General features: G+C 48.1%; 1 protein-coding gene and 1 long non-coding RNA gene across 2 annotated transcripts in view; one reads left to right on the forward strand and one right to left on the reverse strand.

The window, feature by feature from the left end:
* CUNH11orf95 (chromosome unknown C11orf95 homolog) overlaps positions 1–8,731 on the forward strand; it is a 10,495-nt gene extending 1,764 nt beyond the window's left edge. The window contains exons 2-4 of the mRNA XM_029286330.1: positions 5,474–5,778; positions 6,907–7,329; positions 8,190–8,731. Of these exons, the coding sequence (XP_029142163.1) occupies positions 5,474–5,778; positions 6,907–7,329; positions 8,190–8,731 (1,270 nt within the window). The remainder of the gene's footprint in view (positions 1–5,473; positions 5,779–6,906; positions 7,330–8,189) is intronic.
* A 6,406-nt stretch (positions 8,732–15,137) lies between these two features.
* On the reverse strand, positions 15,138–17,816 carry LOC107297498. The gene is made up of 3 exons (XR_001549128.1): positions 17,787–17,816; positions 16,599–16,657; positions 15,138–15,302 (listed from the first exon to the last, which is right to left on the reverse strand). It is a non-coding gene; the product is annotated as an uncharacterized LOC107297498 (long non-coding RNA).
* Between the last annotated feature and the right edge of the window lie 6 nt (positions 17,817–17,822).

Consider the following 17,822-nt stretch of genomic DNA (forward strand, 5'->3'; position numbering starts at 1 on the left):
AACCCCCTGCTCAGGCAGGAAACTCTATACCATTTCAGACAAATGGCTGTCCAGTCTTAGATTACAAGACTCCAGGTTGGGGAAGTTCTCTAATTCTAAGAAGGCTCATCACCAGCTATGGATGTACTCAAGTACCCAGTTCTCACCCATGAATGGCCATATTTATTTATCTAGCAGTCATCCTTGACTTAGAAGCACAATGGAGTCCACAATTCCTGTTCCTAAGCAAGACAGTTGTTAAGGGAGTTTTGCCCCATTTTACGACTTTCCTTGCCACCACTGAATCACTGCAGTTCTTAAGTTAGTAACCTGGTTGTTAAGTGAACCTGGCTTCCACTATTGACTTCGCTGGTCAGGTCACAAAAGAGGACCACATGACCCCGGGACGCTGCAACCGTCATAAATACGTTTGCCAGTTGCCCAGCGTCTGAATTTTGATCATGTGACCCTGGGGATGTTACAACAGTCATAAGTGTGAAAAACGATCCTAAGTCACTTTTTTCAGTGCCGTTGTAACACTGAAATGTCTTTGAATGAAAAGTTGCAAGTCGAGGACTACCTATTTCAACGTAGAAAGGACCAAGAGCGAAATAAGCAGAATCAGAGACCACAAAAACCAACCTTGCAATATTGGTTTTGAAAGAAGCTATCAATTTCTGCTTTCTCCCCCCCCCCTCTCTTTTCCATTCCTCAACTTCAAACCTTGGTGTTTACTTTGAAGAGACAAAGAAGGCTTTGTGTTTTGAGCATGGAAGCTAAAATGGGCAAAAGTCTTAGGAGCAAATTTGAGTGAAACTGGACTTGTGCTACACAAGATGGGAGGCCCAGGTGTATATTTATTTAATTATTCAATTAATTTATAGAGCAGCCCATCTCAACAACTCCTCCCCAGGCTGTCCTTTTTTCTTTTTCATAAGAGGGCAGTGCTGTTAACTAGACTGGAAACTGGAGAGAAAATGTGCACACTCAAAGAATCAATCATGTTCACACAACATGCTAAATCCAAACCAGAGTTACTGTGTTCCTCAAAGATATCATGCATTTTACACAGTCATCTAAAAGCAGCATTTACGGAACCTAGGAATGCCATAACTAGGTTAACACAACTCACAAACCATCCACACCCCTTTTAGCTTTCTTTAAAGTATTGTGGGAGTACAGTTATCTCTGCTCTTCTTGGGGGGAATATGATTAAAACAAAAACAGTAAGAAAATAATAAAAAGTCCCATTTCTGATAACTGTTTTTGCCCACAGGATTATTATTATTATTATTTTTAGCATACATAAAAGAAGCACCCTCCACTCGAAGGTTAACAATGCAAGGTTAAAAATAATGGAATACAAAATATTGTGTCTATTGTATGGATCCCAGTTAGGTAGCAACACAAGTGGGTCATGCTTTGGCCTAAGTTGGTCCAGCATGTAATGAAAGGAATTTGGAAATAGCATGTCCTGGTTTTCTTCCAAGGAGTATTTAGTTTTAGTCTAACCAACAATACTTGGATTACCAAGAGGTCTCTCAATTAGCTAGTCACTAATTAGCTACTGAACATGGTCATCCAGGTGCCATCACTTTCTGAGATTTTAGCAGAAACATGAGAATTCAGTCTTTCTTACCTACAACAGAGGCCTCCCTGGACAGGATGATCAAAAGGACTTGGCTCCAGAAACCGCTCAGCACTGACTACAACAAAGGATATTAAGCAAAATCAGAAAGAGGGGAAGAAATGGTTTAATCAGTTGCCTACCTCTTGAGGACAAACAGCTTTATTTTGTCAATAAAGATGGAAAAATTTCACTTCGTATCTCTGAGAGAGAAACCTTTTGCTCAAAACACAGCCTAGCAGCCACATCTCCCACATTGTTTAAATTCATTTTTCCCCCCAATCTCAGTGGACAAAACCTGTTTACATACACACACACAGCTTTCTTTCGGGCCCGTTTTCGACTTTCCCTTGCATTCCAAATTAGTGAATCACTAAATTCACTGCCTGCCCCCCCCTTATAAAAACACCCACCCACACACTACCAAATAAGTGTGTTTTGTTTTTTAAACATCTGATTCTTTCTTATTTTTCTGGGCTCCATTCAGAGTTCGTTCTGGGGTTTTAAAGCAGCCGGGTGAAGGACCCTCCAGGTTGACTTTTCAGCTTGGGGTCTTCACTCAGCCTCCTAAGCATGGGACAGCCCCCCCTTGGCCCCCTCCCACAAATATTCTTCAGGCTTTTCCCCAACCATTTGCCTCCCCCCCTCAAAGCAGCCCCCCAACCTTCCCTTCCCTCTTCTTTTAAAAGTCCTTCTTCAGCATCTCCCCCCTCTTTCAGACCCACCTGAGGGGGCTTTCCCCACACATCCCCCTCCCCATGTGGGACTGAGCAGCCCCCTCCTCCAAAGCCAGGGAAGCTGCTTTATTTGGGTGCTTCCCCCCCCAGTTTCCTCCTCCCCCCTCCTGCATTTGAATGGGGCAAAAGGCCACCTCCCCAAGGAATCTGGGAGAGAGACCCCCGCCCCCCCTCGACTCCCCCAACCCAGGGGATTTGGCACCTGCATGCAATTGCCCCCTCCCCCTTTTCTTCGGCCAAAGCAGCCACTGGGGAGGGGGGGTTTGGAGGGGGGAGGGCAACAAGTGCAGGAGGGGGGGTGCAGGAGGATGCCACAAGCAGAGTTTTAGGTTCCCCACCTGTAAATGGGGGGGAGACACCCCCCTTTTCTCCTCCCTAGGGGGGTTTGCTCTTCAGGGGGGAGGGAATAAAAGCCCCCCCTCTTCCTCAAAGGGTTTTTTTTTTTCAACCCACTCATGGGGTTTTTTGGTGGGGGGGCTACTTCAGTCCCTCCCTCTCTCAGGTGAGTAATGGGGGGGGGTTAATAGCAGCCCCCAGGGGGGGAATAGCAGCCCCTCCCCCACACTGAGGGCCTTCTGGGGGGGTACCCGGGTTTCCCCTGCCCCTCCCCAGGCGGTGGGGGGGCGGGGGGCGCTGGAGACCACCTACCCCATCCCGAGAGCTCCCACCTGGCCTTGCAGCTGCCGGGCCTCCTCGGCGCTTCTGCGGCTGCGGCCCCCGCACGCATCATAGAGCATGGCGGCTCCCAGCCCCATAGAGCGGCCCCCCTCGGCCGGACCACTCCCGCTCCCTGACTGCTCTATGGTCCCATTGTCCGAAGGGCCTTCCCCTCCCCGGAGAGGTAGCCGGAACTTCCGGCGATAGCGCGGGAGAGGGGGGGGTGGAAATCGTGTGCCGGTCTAGCCTTCCGTGCCTCTATGATAGCAGCCAATGGAGTGCCTACTACGCGGAGACGGGGAAGGGCGCATTTCCGGTTGACGTCACGGAGGAGAGAGGGGCTGCTCTATTTTCTTCTTGGCTCTATCTTCGGTGCCTGGTCCGTCAGCCAATCGCTTCCTTCTCCGCCCCTTTGCCTGGCGCAAGGCCAATCGGCGTCAAGGCCCCGGTTTGGTGTGGGGGGGGCGTGGAGGAGAGCGGCTGCAGAGACTGGGACGGCTGCCATCTGGTGGGGAAGAGGCAGAATTGCAGGGGAAAAGATTTGCCCTGGTGGGCAAAGGAAGCAGTCTTTACATCTGTTTGTGTGTGTGTTTGTGTGTATCTGTATCTGTATCTGTGTGTGTCTGTGTGTGTGTAAGAGAGAGGGAAAAAAACAATGCAATGACATATATAGCAAGAAAAAGCCCTTCTCTGTTTCTGCCTGCTTCCTAGCTGCCGGTAGACTGCTCCTGAACAGGGAGGTTCTGACCCGACCGTCCAAAGATGCAGGTTTATTTAAATGCACGATTCGCCTTCTCAAGCCCCCCCCCGCACCCCCCCCAAAAAGCCAGCTATCCCCAGCTGCTTCAACTGGGCCAAGTTAATTCTGGGAAGGGGCTCTTTCCTGCCTTTGACAGCTGCAAAAGCGGGCACCCCCCCCGCCCGCCTGGAGGGAGCTTTTCTCCGGCGTTGCATGAGCTTCACCGGTGGAACTTCGGCCCCTGGCCCAGCCACCCAAGATGAAAGCAAACTTGGACCAAGCCCTTGCAGCAGATGCATCCGTGGTCCCCTGCATCCCCGCCCCAGGGCTGGAGGGGTCCCTCCATCCCTCCTTCCTTCCCTCTTTCCCGGACTTGCAATTTGATGGCAACCCCAATCGCGCCCGGACCCAGCTTTCNGGCAGGAGGGTTCCCCCCCTTGCCTTTGGGGGTGAGGATCAATTCTGTCCTTGGCACTGTGGGGTGAGGGGTCCTTCAGCTGAGGTGGGGGTCTCCCTGGTTGGATTGTTGTCTCCTAAAGATGAAGGAGGCTCCTTCACTGGCTGGTCCTGGTTTTGGAGAGAGATGTCCACTAGGACACACACAAACACAGACACACAGACACACTCACTCACTCACTCTGAAGTTGTCCACTGGGAAAGAAACACACAAACAGCACAAACACACACAAAACGCATTCACTCATTCTGAAGATGTCCACTGGGAGAGAGAGAGAGAGAGACGTACACAAAATACAACATACAACAAACACAAACCCACTCGTTCTGAAGATGTCCACTGGGAGAGACACACACAAACACCACAAACACACTCACTCTGAAGCTGTCCACTGGGAGAGAAACACACAAACAGCACAAACACACACAAACACATCCACTCATTCTGAAGATGTCTGCTGGGAGAGAGAGACACACATACACAAAACGCAACACACAACCAACACAAACCCACCCCTTCTGAAGATGTCCACTGGGGGAGAGAGAGACACACAGATACACAAAATACCACACACACGACAAACATGAACCCACTCATTCTGAAGATGTCCACTTCGGGAGAGACACACAAACACACTCTGAAGATGTCCACTGGGAGAGAGACACCCATACACACACCAAAAGCAGACCCACTCATTTTGAAGATGTCCACTGGGGGAGAGAGAGACACACATACACAAAACACAACAAACAGAAACCCACTCATTCTGAAGATGTCCACTTGGGGAGAGACACATACGCAAAACACCACACACACGACAAACACGAACCCACTCATTCTGAAGATGTCCACTTGGGGAGAGACACACAAACACACTCTGAAGATGTCCACTGGGAGAGAGACACACATAACACACAACACACACCAAAAGCAAACCCACTCATTCTGAAGATGTCCACTGGAGATACACACACACACCAAACACACACACACTCTGTGGGCTACAGCTTGGCCTTGGAAACAGTCTGGGGGCCGAGAAGCATTGTGAGAGGAGAGGGGAGGCTTTGGAGAGGGGGGGACTGGTTGTCCTGGCAAAGACCCCCCTTTGGCATCGTCCGGATTCTCAAAGGAGCCCCTTCCTCCTTCCTTCCTTCCTTCCTTCCTTCCTTCCTCCCTCCCTCCCTCCCTCCCTCCCTCCCTCCCTCCCTCCCATCNGGCCGCCGGAGACGCCGTGGCCCGGCTCCCCTCCCCTCTCGTGGGGGACGCCGGCCCTCCAGCCTGACCCTGAAGTCTTCCCCGGAGGGCGAGTCCCAGAGCCTGGAGCAATATTTGAAGCAATCCTTGCAAAGCTGGTTCCAGTCGGAATTCCTGATGGATTACGACCCGCAGGGCAACCGTCTGTTCTGTATGATGTGCGGCTCCTCCCTGCCCAGTTTGAACCTGGACGACATCAAGCGCCACGTGATGGATGCGCACCCCACTTCCCTGGGCTTCAGCCCCGCGGAGAAGGGGGCCATCCTGGAGGCCTGGAACTCTCGGGAGCTGGCGCTGGGAGCCGAGGGGAGAAATGAAGAGGACGCAGGTGAGAGAGCAATGGGGACTGGGAAGAATCCACTCTGGACGAAGGGGAACGTGATAGCAGTCTTCCAGGATTTGAGGGGTTGCCCCAAAGAAGGGGGGGGGTGAGCTTGTTTTCCAAAGCACCTGAAGGTAGGACAAAAAAACTGACTTGAAGGCACATGCATGCATACAATATCTCACTCATCTCTCTCTCTCTCTCTCTCTCTCTTATCTATCAATCATCTATCTTATCTATATATTGATCTACCCATCCATCTATCGAAGGAGGAGGTATCTTTCTGTCTCTCTTATTTATCTCATCTATCCATCCATCCATCTATCCATTATCTATCTATCTATCTATCTATCTATCTATCTATCTATCTATCTATCTATCTATCTATCATCTACCTATCTATCTATCTATCTATCTATCTATCTATCTATCTATCTATCTATCTCTTATCTATCTATCTACTCTATCTCCTATCTATCATCTATCTATCATCTATCTACCTATCTATCTATCTATCTATCTATCCATCCATCCATCCATCCATCTATTATCTATCTATCTATATAAAAAATGGATGGAATTTGTTTTTAAAAAACATATGTTAATAATAATAACAACCAATAACAACAACAATAATAATAATGATGATGATGATGATGGTGTTGGAAGGGTTGCCACAGTTGTTAAGTGAATCACTGCAGTTGCTCAGTTAGTAACACGATTGTTGTGGATCCGGGTTTCCCCCCCTTGACTTTGCTTGCCAGAAGGTTGTTACTGCAACCGTCATAACTACGAGTCAGTTGCCAAGCGTCTGAATTTTGATAATGTGACCATGGAGAGGCGGCAACGGTCGTCAGTGTGAAAAACGGTCGTAAGTCACTTTAGTAACTTCAAATAGTCACTAAAGAAACAGTTGTAAGTCAAGGACTGGATGCATAAGATGCAACATAAGATGCACAATTGACATCAGCCCCTTTGTGGCGAGTTAGGTGAAGCAACAGCCAAGGCTGAGAGGCTAAGAACGTTCTTTTATTATGGAAAAATTGCATAAAATTGTTTTAACCAGGGAAGGCAGACCTTGGCAGCGACGAGGAATTCAATTCGTTCTTTTTCTTCCTCTCGTAACCCACCCAGAAACCGGCCTGTCTGCGCAACAGGATCTGAACACGAAAGAGTTGGACTCATCGGCTTCCCCAGATCACCCCATGGCAGAGGAGGGGATGGACGAGGCCGGCCCGTGGGACTCGGAAGAGAACAGCCCCCGCATTCCGGCACGCGGCCGAGACCACCGTCGCTACTTCCAGGAACACTGGAGAGTGGAGTACTTAATGGACTACAACGGGGTGCGCCACGGGCTGGTGTGCATGGTCTGCGGGAGCACCCTGGCCACGCTCAAGATGAGCACCATCAAGAGGCACATTCAACAGAAGCATCCCGACTCTACACAACTTAGCCACCAGGTCAAGGCGCTCATCGTGCAGGAGTGGAATCAGAAAGTGGCCCGCCTGGCGGATGCCGACGACTCGCAGCCCGAAACAGATGCTGAGATGGACCAAGGTGAGGGACGTTTGTACGTGTGTTGCACATGGGTGTCTTGAGGGGGCTGGAACTCCCCTGGCTGGTGTACAGGTTATTATTATTTTTTTTAAAAAAAGTGAGGCATGCAACTGTCTAAGCCAGGGGTAGGCAACCTGGGCTCTTTTATGACTCGCGGACTTCAACTCCCAGAATTCCTGAGCCAGCCATGCTGAGGGAAAAGGGAGAGGTTTCCAAGCTGAGCCAGGCTGGCTCAGGAATTCTGGGAGTTGAAGTCCACGAATCATGAAGGGGCCAAAGTTTCCCCCATGCTGGCTCAGGAATTCTGGGAGTTGAAGTCCACGAGTCATAAAAGAGCCAAGGTTGCCTACCCCTGGTCTAAGTTAGTGTTCCTTAACGTTGATAACTGTAAAATCTGCAGTTAGGGCTGGCTGGGGGATTCTGGGAACTGAAGTCCACCCCTCTTAAAGCATGCTGGATAAGGAATTCTGGGAGTTAAAGTCCACCCCTCTTAAAGCATGCTGGATGGGGAATTCTGGGAACTGAAGTCGACCCATCTTAAAGCATGCCGCATGGGAATTCTGGGAGTTGAAGTCCACCCATCATAAAGCAGGCTGGATGGGGAATTCCGCTTCACAGTGGCCTCTCTAAGTGGTTTACAGAGTCAGCCTGTTGCCCCCAACAATCCAGGTCCTCCTTTTTACTGAACCTCGGAAGGATGGAAGTCTGAATCAACCTTGAGCCGGTCAGGATCGAACTCCTCCTGGCTTATGTGCAAAATTAGCCTGCAGTACCGCGTTCTAACCACTGCGCCACCAGGGCTCATAAAAACACGACGATCCCTGGCAAACTCACCACCCTCTTTTGTTCTCGCTTTCCAGCCGAATCGCGGCGTGTTTACAAGCCACCTGCATCTCCCGAGGATCCTCCAGAGGGTTGGGCCTCTCCTAAGCGGGAAGAAGATACCCCCGGAGCAGACAGGCTGGCCCTGCCCCAGCCATCCCCGGGGGCTGCCTCCACGCCAGTCGGGACCCTGTCTCGGCGGAGTCAGCGTCGAAACTACCAGCCCCGCTGGCGGGTGCAGTACCTGATGGACTACGACGAGCAGAAACACGGCTTGATCTGCATGGTGTGTGGGGGCACGCTGGCCACCCTCAAAGTCAGCACCATCAAACGCCACATCCTCCAGGTGCATCGCTTCTCTCTGGAGTACACCGAGCTGGAGAAACAGACAATCCTCGAAGCTTACAGCGAAAACGACCGAGTTTCCGGTGGCAGGGAGCCGGGTCCAAAGGCGCCCGCTGTCAACTCCGAAACTCAGGAGGTTAAGCCAAAGGTGGAAGAGGCAAAGAAGATGGCGTTGGATTACAAGCTGTCTTTTGTGCGGTTTAGCCCTGGCTCTGAACAGTCAGGGAAACAGTGAATGGGACGGTTTCTCGTTTCCTTGCGTCCAGCCGTGGACGGCAGAGAGGGTTGAAATGTTTTTCGGAGACCTGCGCAACGCTGCAGAGGCCCAGACATAATTCTTTTCCTTCTGGTCCAGAGCATTTGTTTAATTGCATGTTGTGTTCCAGCAGCAACAGCTTTTTCCCCCCCTCCCCCTGGGCCTCTGGGCTGCAGAGATTTTGACTCAGAAAACCTGGGGGCTGGGGGGGCTTATGGTACATGGAGGCGCCCCAAAGCTGGGAGAAACCAAACCAAACGGGAAAAAAAGCATATTCCTCCAAGCCAGGAATGGAAAAGAGCGGTAGACTTATCCTGAAACTGTTAATTGTTAGGACAAACAGCAGGCTTGTGAGCTGCTCAATCTTCACGTACGGCGTTTCTTATCCTGCGACTTTGCTTCGGGAAGGCACTTAACGGGCTTGTGGATGTGGTTTTATTTTTTTAACTCTTGTGTTGCGGTATTCAGAGGTACGGGCCAGTCAGCCTGTGGCAGATCTGCAGGCTGTGGCAGCTTCTGTGGTCAAGCTCTTCAAGCAAGCAAGGCTGGGCATAATAACCCTTACCTGGAACCTAGTTGGCGTGGACCTGGTGCAGACGCGCCTGCCTTTAGGTTTTTCATTTATTTTTATTTTTTATTTTAAAAAAGGGAAGGTGCATGCCACAAACCCACAAGGATTTCCACTAGTGTCATTTTTGCTTCCTGCCTCAGGAATGTCTTTGTTGCAAGCATTAGAAAACAGGGAGAACAGATGGGAGAAGGGTATGGTGTAAAATGTTGGCCAGCATTGTGACATTAGGAGTAGCACAAGGCATTGTGGGTGCACGGGGCTGATTCTAAGAGGCAAGCTTTTGGTTTTGCAACAGGGCTGAGCAAAAAGCCGGCCCTTTGGATTCCAAAGCCTCCCAGAGAAATTCCCCAAGGAAATGATAAATTATGTTTCTCCTGCACCCCAAAACTGAATAATGACAGCCGCATCCAGAACCCGGTGGCATCACTTAAGGAAGTCCTGGGGAGAATTTGGGCTGGGTTCACAATTTTCTCTTGGGGCTCCACTTAAAGCACGTGTAGAAGAGCGGACATACTACAAGAAAAATCAAGGGATTCTGTGTTTAGGGGACTGTACCATGCCAGGTGGAGAAAGGGCATCGTTCACAGGGTTTCTTCCATGAAGAATTGAATTTTTCCCTATTTTTTTTTTTTTAAAAAAAACCAACAGTACAGCACAGAAGGAAACAGGAGGACAGTTTAAGCTGCGATGTTTTTTGGATGCAGAAAAGCAACGAGAAAAAAGTCTTCAAATGTCCCAATTAAGTGCGGTCCAGAAAAAACAAAAGTCTGCTAGATTTAAGAGTTTCGCTCTTCTAGTATAAATATTAGCACTTCCGTCCTTGTGGGCTCCAGGTCTGTCTGTAGTAAAGGGTTAGCAGGCCATGGAGGACTTCCATTTGAGCCCTGGGTTTTGCCTTCTGCAGCGAGTAGACGGGTCTTTCCAAGGAAGATGGGACAATTTGGAACGGTAGATATAAATCCCGGCTAAGCAACGGGAGAGGAACGTCTACTGGCCGAGAAGGAATGAGAGGGGTGGGGTTTCAGAGGACCCTCTGGGCTGCACCCAAATTGTTCGACTCTTAATGGGCCAGCGAGGGTCTTTCAGGAAACGGTTTCGGAAAGAAATGGGTAGGGATCAAATTGAAGGGCCCTTGGTGCTCTCTGAGCTGGGTGGTTTTCTTGCAGATGTTTCATGACCAAACTAGGTTACATCATCAGTGCTAGGAGAGAAGGAAAAGGGGAGAAGGAGGAAGAGGAGGACTGTGAGGTCCCTGGTGTTCGCTGAGCTTGGGTTTCATGACCCAACTAAGTAACATCATCAGTGCTAGAGGGGAGTGGGGTTTGCTGCAAATGCTGCTTCTCGCACTGATGATGTTACCTAGTTGGGTCATGAAATGTCTGCAAGAAAACCACTAAGCTCAGCAAACACCTCATTTCAACCTTGAGCTACAAATATTCTCCTTTATAGGGATCAAACTGGTGCAAAAATATATATATGAAGATTCGGCATATTAGAATGACTGGCTGATCTAGGAACGGGATTGCTGAGCATAAACAAGTTCAACCAGGAATCATCGTTAGAGACCTTCCCGATTTTCTTGAATTTTATACCTTCTGGAATCTCTCGCCCGCAATCCTGTATCCTAGGGGTGCCTTGGATCAATCAGCAAAAATGTGCGTCGTCTCCATCCGGTCTTTTAGGGCTACAGTTTGGGTGCAGCGCAACCAAAACGAACATTAGTTGTTATGTCCAAGCTATCCAAAACTCAGCGCTGAATTGCTTTGATATTCTGCATGGCTTCCAGACCGCAAAAGCGATGCTAAGCGGTTTTGCAGCTGTTTCCCAGAACCATCCCTTTGTTTTAATTTTTTTTAACGAGTATTACGGAAAAAATTATCCGCTACATTTACTGATCTTCTGCTGGAAGAACTTGGGAAGGGCTAAACTGGTTTTTAACGGCCCCAAGGCTTGTTTTGAGGACGGAGAAAATGCTGTTCTATAACTAGGCACACGACATATTTTCGGCAAGCAGTTGCCTGTTTTATCTCTTCCCAAAGCGGTCGCCTCGCTTCTTCCGGTCGTCATCACCCCGTTTTCCTAAATGTCTGGTTTGTATTTTTCATGGCTGGCCCTCTTTGAGTTTTGCTACCGAGAAACATTGAGGACGGCAACCTTGTGACTGTGTGGGAACTGTCTCTCCGTCGCTTGTGGGGGGAAAAAAATGGAGTTTTGCATCGATACGAAATGTTGTTTTTATAGTATATATATATATTATATATAAGCACTACGTTTTGTAAAAAAAAACAGGTTATGGAGAAAAAAAATCCTTTTAAAAGTTCTGCTATTTTAAAATGCAATTCCAAAAGTTCCTTTTTTTTAAAAAAAAAATGTTTTGGGGGGGGCTCCAGGTTTTCTCTTTTGCTGCTTTGGGTTTGGAAAGCAAAGTAGATCGAATGGATCCGATTTTGCAGTACGAGGTCAAGTTGGTAAGACTGGACGTAAATCCCCCAGATGGCTATTTTCAAGGGGAAACGGGCTAGCAGTCAAGGAAGCGAGTTCGAATCCGAGCCGTCCCCGGGGAGGAGAGCGAGCAATCAGCAATTATGGAAGGCAAATGCGTTGGATCAAAAAGAAATATGTGAATTTTTGCTGCTTCGCTGGCTTTCTCTTTGGTCTCAGAAGGCTGTAGCTGTGCCTTCAGCTGTCGTCCAGCTGAGGTGACCGCAGTGTCCTTCCAGGACCGTTTTTTACCAAAATGGAGTGGATGATCAGCTGGTTGGCTCTTTCTAGCCTTGGATGGAGCCTTAACCCCGGCACCCACAACCAGGGAAGGCCTCATATTCCTCATCTTAGACCGGGGGGGGGGGGTCTGGCAACTTTTTAAGACTTGTGGACTTCAAGTCCCAGAATCCCCCAGCCAGTGTTGGCTTGAAGATCCCCCAGCATGGCTGGCTAGGGCAGGGGTAGGCAACCTTGGCTCTTTTATGACTCGTGGACTTCAACTCCCAGAATTCCTGAGCCAGCATGAGGGAAACTTTGGCCCCCTCATGACTCGTGGACTTCAACTCCCAGAATTCCTGAGCCAGCATGAGGGAAACTTTGGCCCCCTCATGACTCGTGGACTTCAACTCCCAGAATTCCTGAGCCAGCATGGCTCAGCTTGGAAACCTCTCCTTTTCCCCTCAGCGTGGCTGGCTCAGGAATTCTGGGAGTTGAAGTCCACAAGATATAAGAGCCAAGGTGGCCTACCCCTGGGCTAGGGAATTCTGGGACTTGGAAGTCCACAAGCCTTAAAAGTTGCAAAGTTTGGAGAGCCTTGTGTTACACAAATGCAACGCCAAGGTTGGCCGGGCTAGTTCTTGCACTCCAATGACGGGACCCTTTTTTTTTTCTTTTTGCAATCTCCCAAACTAAGCTAAGTGGGAACCCTGTGGCTCAAGGTTGATCCCCCCGCCTTCCATTTTTGGAGACAGTCCTGCAGGTTTTTCAGAAGTGGTTTGCCATTGCTGCCTTCCTAGGGCCGGGAGGAAGGGGCTGGCCCAAGGCCACCTGGCTGGCTTCATGCCCAAGGCGGAACTAGAACTCACAGTCTCCTGGTCTCTAGGTTGATGCCACTGCACTAAACTCTCCGAGGGACGGGGGCAGTTGAGAAATACGAAATATAAACAAACAGGCTCTTCTTTAGCCGACACCGTTGTGCAATTAAAAACAAAGGCCATCGAACCACAAAAGCACAGCAGATTTGAGGGGATGGTGGAAGGACCACCGTCCCAAAGAGAGTTAAATGCCTTTATTTTTTAATTGCAAGGTAGAGTGAAGTGTCGCCCTGAAGATAGTAGCACCACTTTCCTGGATTTGTGTTGCTTTTTTTGTTTTTTGTTTTGTGGGAATCAAAAGATTTCAGATCACCCAGTGCTCCTTTATTAAACACATCAAAGAACAGTTGAGACCCTCTCCCCCCCCTTTGTATACCTCAAAACCCCAGAAGGACCCGCGTTTCCTGGCACGCCACGATCCCATAAAGCACATCGAACGCAAAGGGCGTTGTTGGTAATTCTTGTTTTTTTTTGCCATCTACGTACATTTTTTTTTTTTAGGGGAAAAAAAAAAATTAAAGTCTGCCGGGCGCGAGGCAGCCAGTTCACGATAGTCAAACACAGCAGTGAGAGGACAGATGTCGAAGCACGGAGTGGAAAGGCTTCCAGTGCAATAAAAGGCTTTTAAAAAGGGTATTTTTTTGGAGGGGGGGGGGAGATAGATAAGAAAGAAAAGGCCGGTGGTTTATGAAGAGGGGAGAGAAGCTAGAACTGTCTCCTTGGGAGCAGAGGATGGCATAAAAACGTGTGGGGAATGCATGCAGCTCTCAACAATGGGGGGGGGGTGGGTTCCTAGTGTCTGAATGGCACCCCAAGAACCAACCTGCCCTCTACCCCGTGGGGCTTTGCCCCTTTGGGGGAGAAATTATGGCATTAGCTGCCCTGCTGGGATGGCAGACGGGAGACTCTTTCCCGAAGCTTAAGATTTTGGGTTGATATGCTGAGGCTCTTCCCTTCCCGAGCCTGCGGCCCCCTCCCCAATTTTACACAGCGACCCAGAGGGGCGGGTTTGTCATTAGAAAGGTGGATTGCGGGGAGGAAACTGAGGCAGCCTCTGGTGGGAAGGCGATCCTCCCAATTCAGCTGCTGATTTCTTTCCGGGGGGTCTTCCTCTCCCCCGCCAAGCCCCCCCTCCAAACTCAGCCTCAACAAGAGATGCAGCTGGTCCATGCCAGATCAACCTCTTTTATTTTTCCCACTTTTAAACTCAGTTTCCACTTTCGCCGGAAGGGAAGGCAACGACAGAAATTCCGGGGAATTAAAAAGTTTGCTTCTCTTTCTCCTCCCCCCCCCCCGCCTAAAAAGCCACCTCCAGGAGGACTAGCCTCTTTGCTCTCCAACTCTGGCTCTTCCCACTTTCCTGAATCTAAATTTCGCCCGTGCTTTTCTCCCTCCGAACGAACGAAGCGAGAATCCCTCTGTACGAGAAGGGTGGGGTGGGGTGGGGGGAAATATTAAGGGCTCATAAGGTTCCTTGCCATCTTTTGAGGCTAACATGGGATGAGAAAGGAGAGGAGGGGGGGGACTGTATTCCCCCCCCACACACACCAAGGACAGCCATTTATTACAGATATATATTTTTTCAGTTCAGGATCACACGGGGGAAAAAAAATACGAAATTTGTGCAGAGGTTGTTTGGGAGAGAAGGAAGAAAAACGGAGGATGAGCTAAAAGAGGGAGCAAAGTCAGGATGGATGCAGAATTCCCCCCCCCCCCCCAGGATCTATTTCTATTTTGGGGGTGGGGGGTGTGAAGGGGAAAAAAAAAGGCTGTCCAGAATTTCCTTAATTAAGAGCATCTTATCTGGGGAAAGTTAAGGAAGATTAAGGATTCCTCGCCCCCTCCCCACATTTTACTAGGCAAGGAGAAAATACTTGGGTTGGTTTAAGAATCCTTTCAACCCAGGGGGCTTCTCACCTTTTGGGGAAACTGAGGACCCTCCTCTTGACAACCTTGCTTTTGAGGGCCCTGGGGGTGGGGGGTGGGGAGTGTTTCGCTCCATGGATTCCCCCCTCCCCACTCGGACCGTGCTCTTTCTCAAAGCCCCCCCCCCCGTCCTTCTCAAGTTTTTTAAAAACTAGCGATAACCAGTTCATGATTATTCCAGTGCATTCTGAGCTCAGTGTTTCGGCTTTGGGGAGGAGGGGAAAGGGGACGAATAATAATAATAACAATATAATAATAATAATAATAATAAAACACAATCAGTAAGCTTGGAACGCAGACATCAAGCTGACTTGGCAAGTTCCTTCATAGATACGAGTAACAGTGATTATAGCCATGACACAAGGGGAGTATTTTCGTTGTTGGTGTGGATTTCAATTAATGGCTGGGTCTCTTGGTGGCTGGCGGAGGTTATTCGGCCTTTTTCTTCACGGTGCCGGGCAGCTTTGCTTGGATCCTGGGGGAAGAAAGAAAGAAAGAAGAAAGAAGCACACGAAGAATGGAGGGTCGGGAACAAGGCTCAACTGGCCTTCTGAGAAGCTAAAAGACAGAGTATGTGCACTCGGAGTTTTCTTCCGAGAGCCATTCACCAGCCCAGGGGAGGGGAAAAAAAAAGATAAAGGAAAACAGAAGGGGAGGAAGCTTAAGACCCCTTTGAGCATTTTTAATATCCATAATCCCTGAATTATTTTTTAGAGGTTCCGTATTTGAGATTGTCAAATGTGGAGGCTACAATTTTTGATTGTCCACCAAAGTGAGATTTCTTTCCTTCCTTCCTCCCTTCCCTCCAACTCAACCACCTATCTTACCTACCTACCTACCTACCTACCTTATCTATCTATCTGTCTGTCTATCTATCTATCTAATCTCCATTATTCATCCATCTATCCATCCTATTATCTATACATACATATCCGTCCATCCATCCATCCATCCATCCATCCATCCGTATCTATCTATCTAATCTATCTATCTATCTATCTAATCTATCTATCTAATCTAATCTATCTATCTAATCTATCTATCTAATCTATCTATCTATCTATCTATCTATCTATCTATCTATCTATCTATCTATCTATCTATCTATCTATCTACTTTCCTTCTTACCTACCTACCTTATCTATCTATCTATCTGTCTGTCTGTCTGTCTATCTATCTATCTAATCTCCATTATTCATCCATCTATCCATCCTATTATCTATACATACATATCCGTCCATCCATCCATCCATCCATCCATCCATCCATCCATCCATCCATCCATCCATCCATCCGTATCTATCATCTATCTATCTATCTATCTATCTATCTATCTATCTATCTATCTATCTATCTATCTATCTATCTATCTATCTATCTATCTATCTATCTATCTATCTATCTACTTTCCTTCTTTCCCTCCCATCTGCCTATCCCTTTCTTTCCCTCCCTTTCTCTTTTCTTTCTTCCATTCATCCATCCCTTCCTCCCTCCTTTCTCTTTCCCTTCTTTCCTTCCTTCTCCTCCCCTCCCTCCCTCCCTCCCTCCCAAGCCCAACTACCTCAGCTTTGGCGAATGGCCTTCTTACATTGCCAAGGAGCGTCCTCGGACAGGCCCCCCTTAGCCTTCCTGAGCCACTTCCATCCAATTTTGAGGAGCTGGCAGTGGGAGGAGAAGTGGTGTCTCCCAATTACATGCCCACGCCTTGTCATTTTCCACCTGGGTCCTCGGAGACGGCCCAAAATCGCTCACTATCTTTCGTGCGACTCACTTTGTAACAGCAGAGTTGGTTTGATCCCGGATGATCCCGACATAATGGTCGATCTGAGTCTGAGCACCAAAAGCAACAGGATGAAAGAAACGGAAAGACAGTCAAGGATACAAAGATACATTATCAAATTTATATGTCTCCATCTATAACTCTGGTCTGTTACCCCATCCTCTTAGACCAGTGATTCTTCTTTTTTTTTTTTAAATTCAAACACAAATAATACAAACATAATACATATAAGTCTAAAAAAAACAATATAAAGAAAATACAAATATTACAGTGCAATCACCCCCCCCCCCGGAAACCATTTTTATTACCTACATTTCTTCTCATATAACAACTAACAATATACAATATATTTCAATTGTGCCCTTATCCCCTCCAGAACAGCATATATTCCTGAGTAGGTTTATTCCCTTTGCCTTCCACCAACACCGTTTTTATAAAATCCTCCCCTATTTCATGAAAATTATTTACTTTTAATCATCCCTTTTTAAAATTTAATTTCTGTTGTTAATTTATCACTTATTGCCGTATTCCATATTTCATTATACGGCTCATTTCTTTGAATAACCCAATTCCGTCTCCTGTTGGACCAGCGATTCCCAACCCTGGGCACTTTAAGATGTGTGGACTTCAACTCCCAGAATTCCTCAGCCAGCAGTTCTGGGACTTGAAGTCCACACATCTTAAAGTGCCCAAGCTTGGGAATCACTGTCTCTATACCTTCTAACACGGGTACCCAGCCTCTAATTTTGTGTCCCCCATTTACACACACACACACAAAAAAGAGGGAACAAATATTGAAAACGGATGGGGGCAGTGTTCCATATTCCAACAGAAAAAGAAATAAAATACACTGCTTTCCGTTCTTATTTACTTTTCCCGTTCTAACCAGCTACCCATCACCTGCCCAAATGCCCAAAAGATCGGATTGTGAATTCTGTTCCCTTTTTTTGAACACACTGCCCTGTTCTCTGCAAGTTTCAAAGCCTGAGAAGACGTTTGCGATTCCCCGTTGCCCATTTTATGCTGGGGGAAAAAGCTGGAAAGTGCCCAAAGTCCTCTAACATTGTCAAGCTACCAACTTTCTCCAAAATTCCATTATTTCAGGCATCCTGGCAGACGCACACCCTATTAATATTTCCGAATGGCTTGCCCAGAATTCTTGGGACTAAAGCTACCCACCTTATATTTCTCATAAACGACCGGCATGCTGAAAAC

The sequence above is a fragment of the Protobothrops mucrosquamatus genome, unplaced genomic scaffold (assembly GCF_001527695.2).
Source record: "Protobothrops mucrosquamatus isolate PMUCROS unplaced genomic scaffold, P.Mucros_1.0 scaffold3345, whole genome shotgun sequence".
Taxonomy (NCBI): Eukaryota; Metazoa; Chordata; class Lepidosauria; order Squamata; family Viperidae; genus Protobothrops; species Protobothrops mucrosquamatus.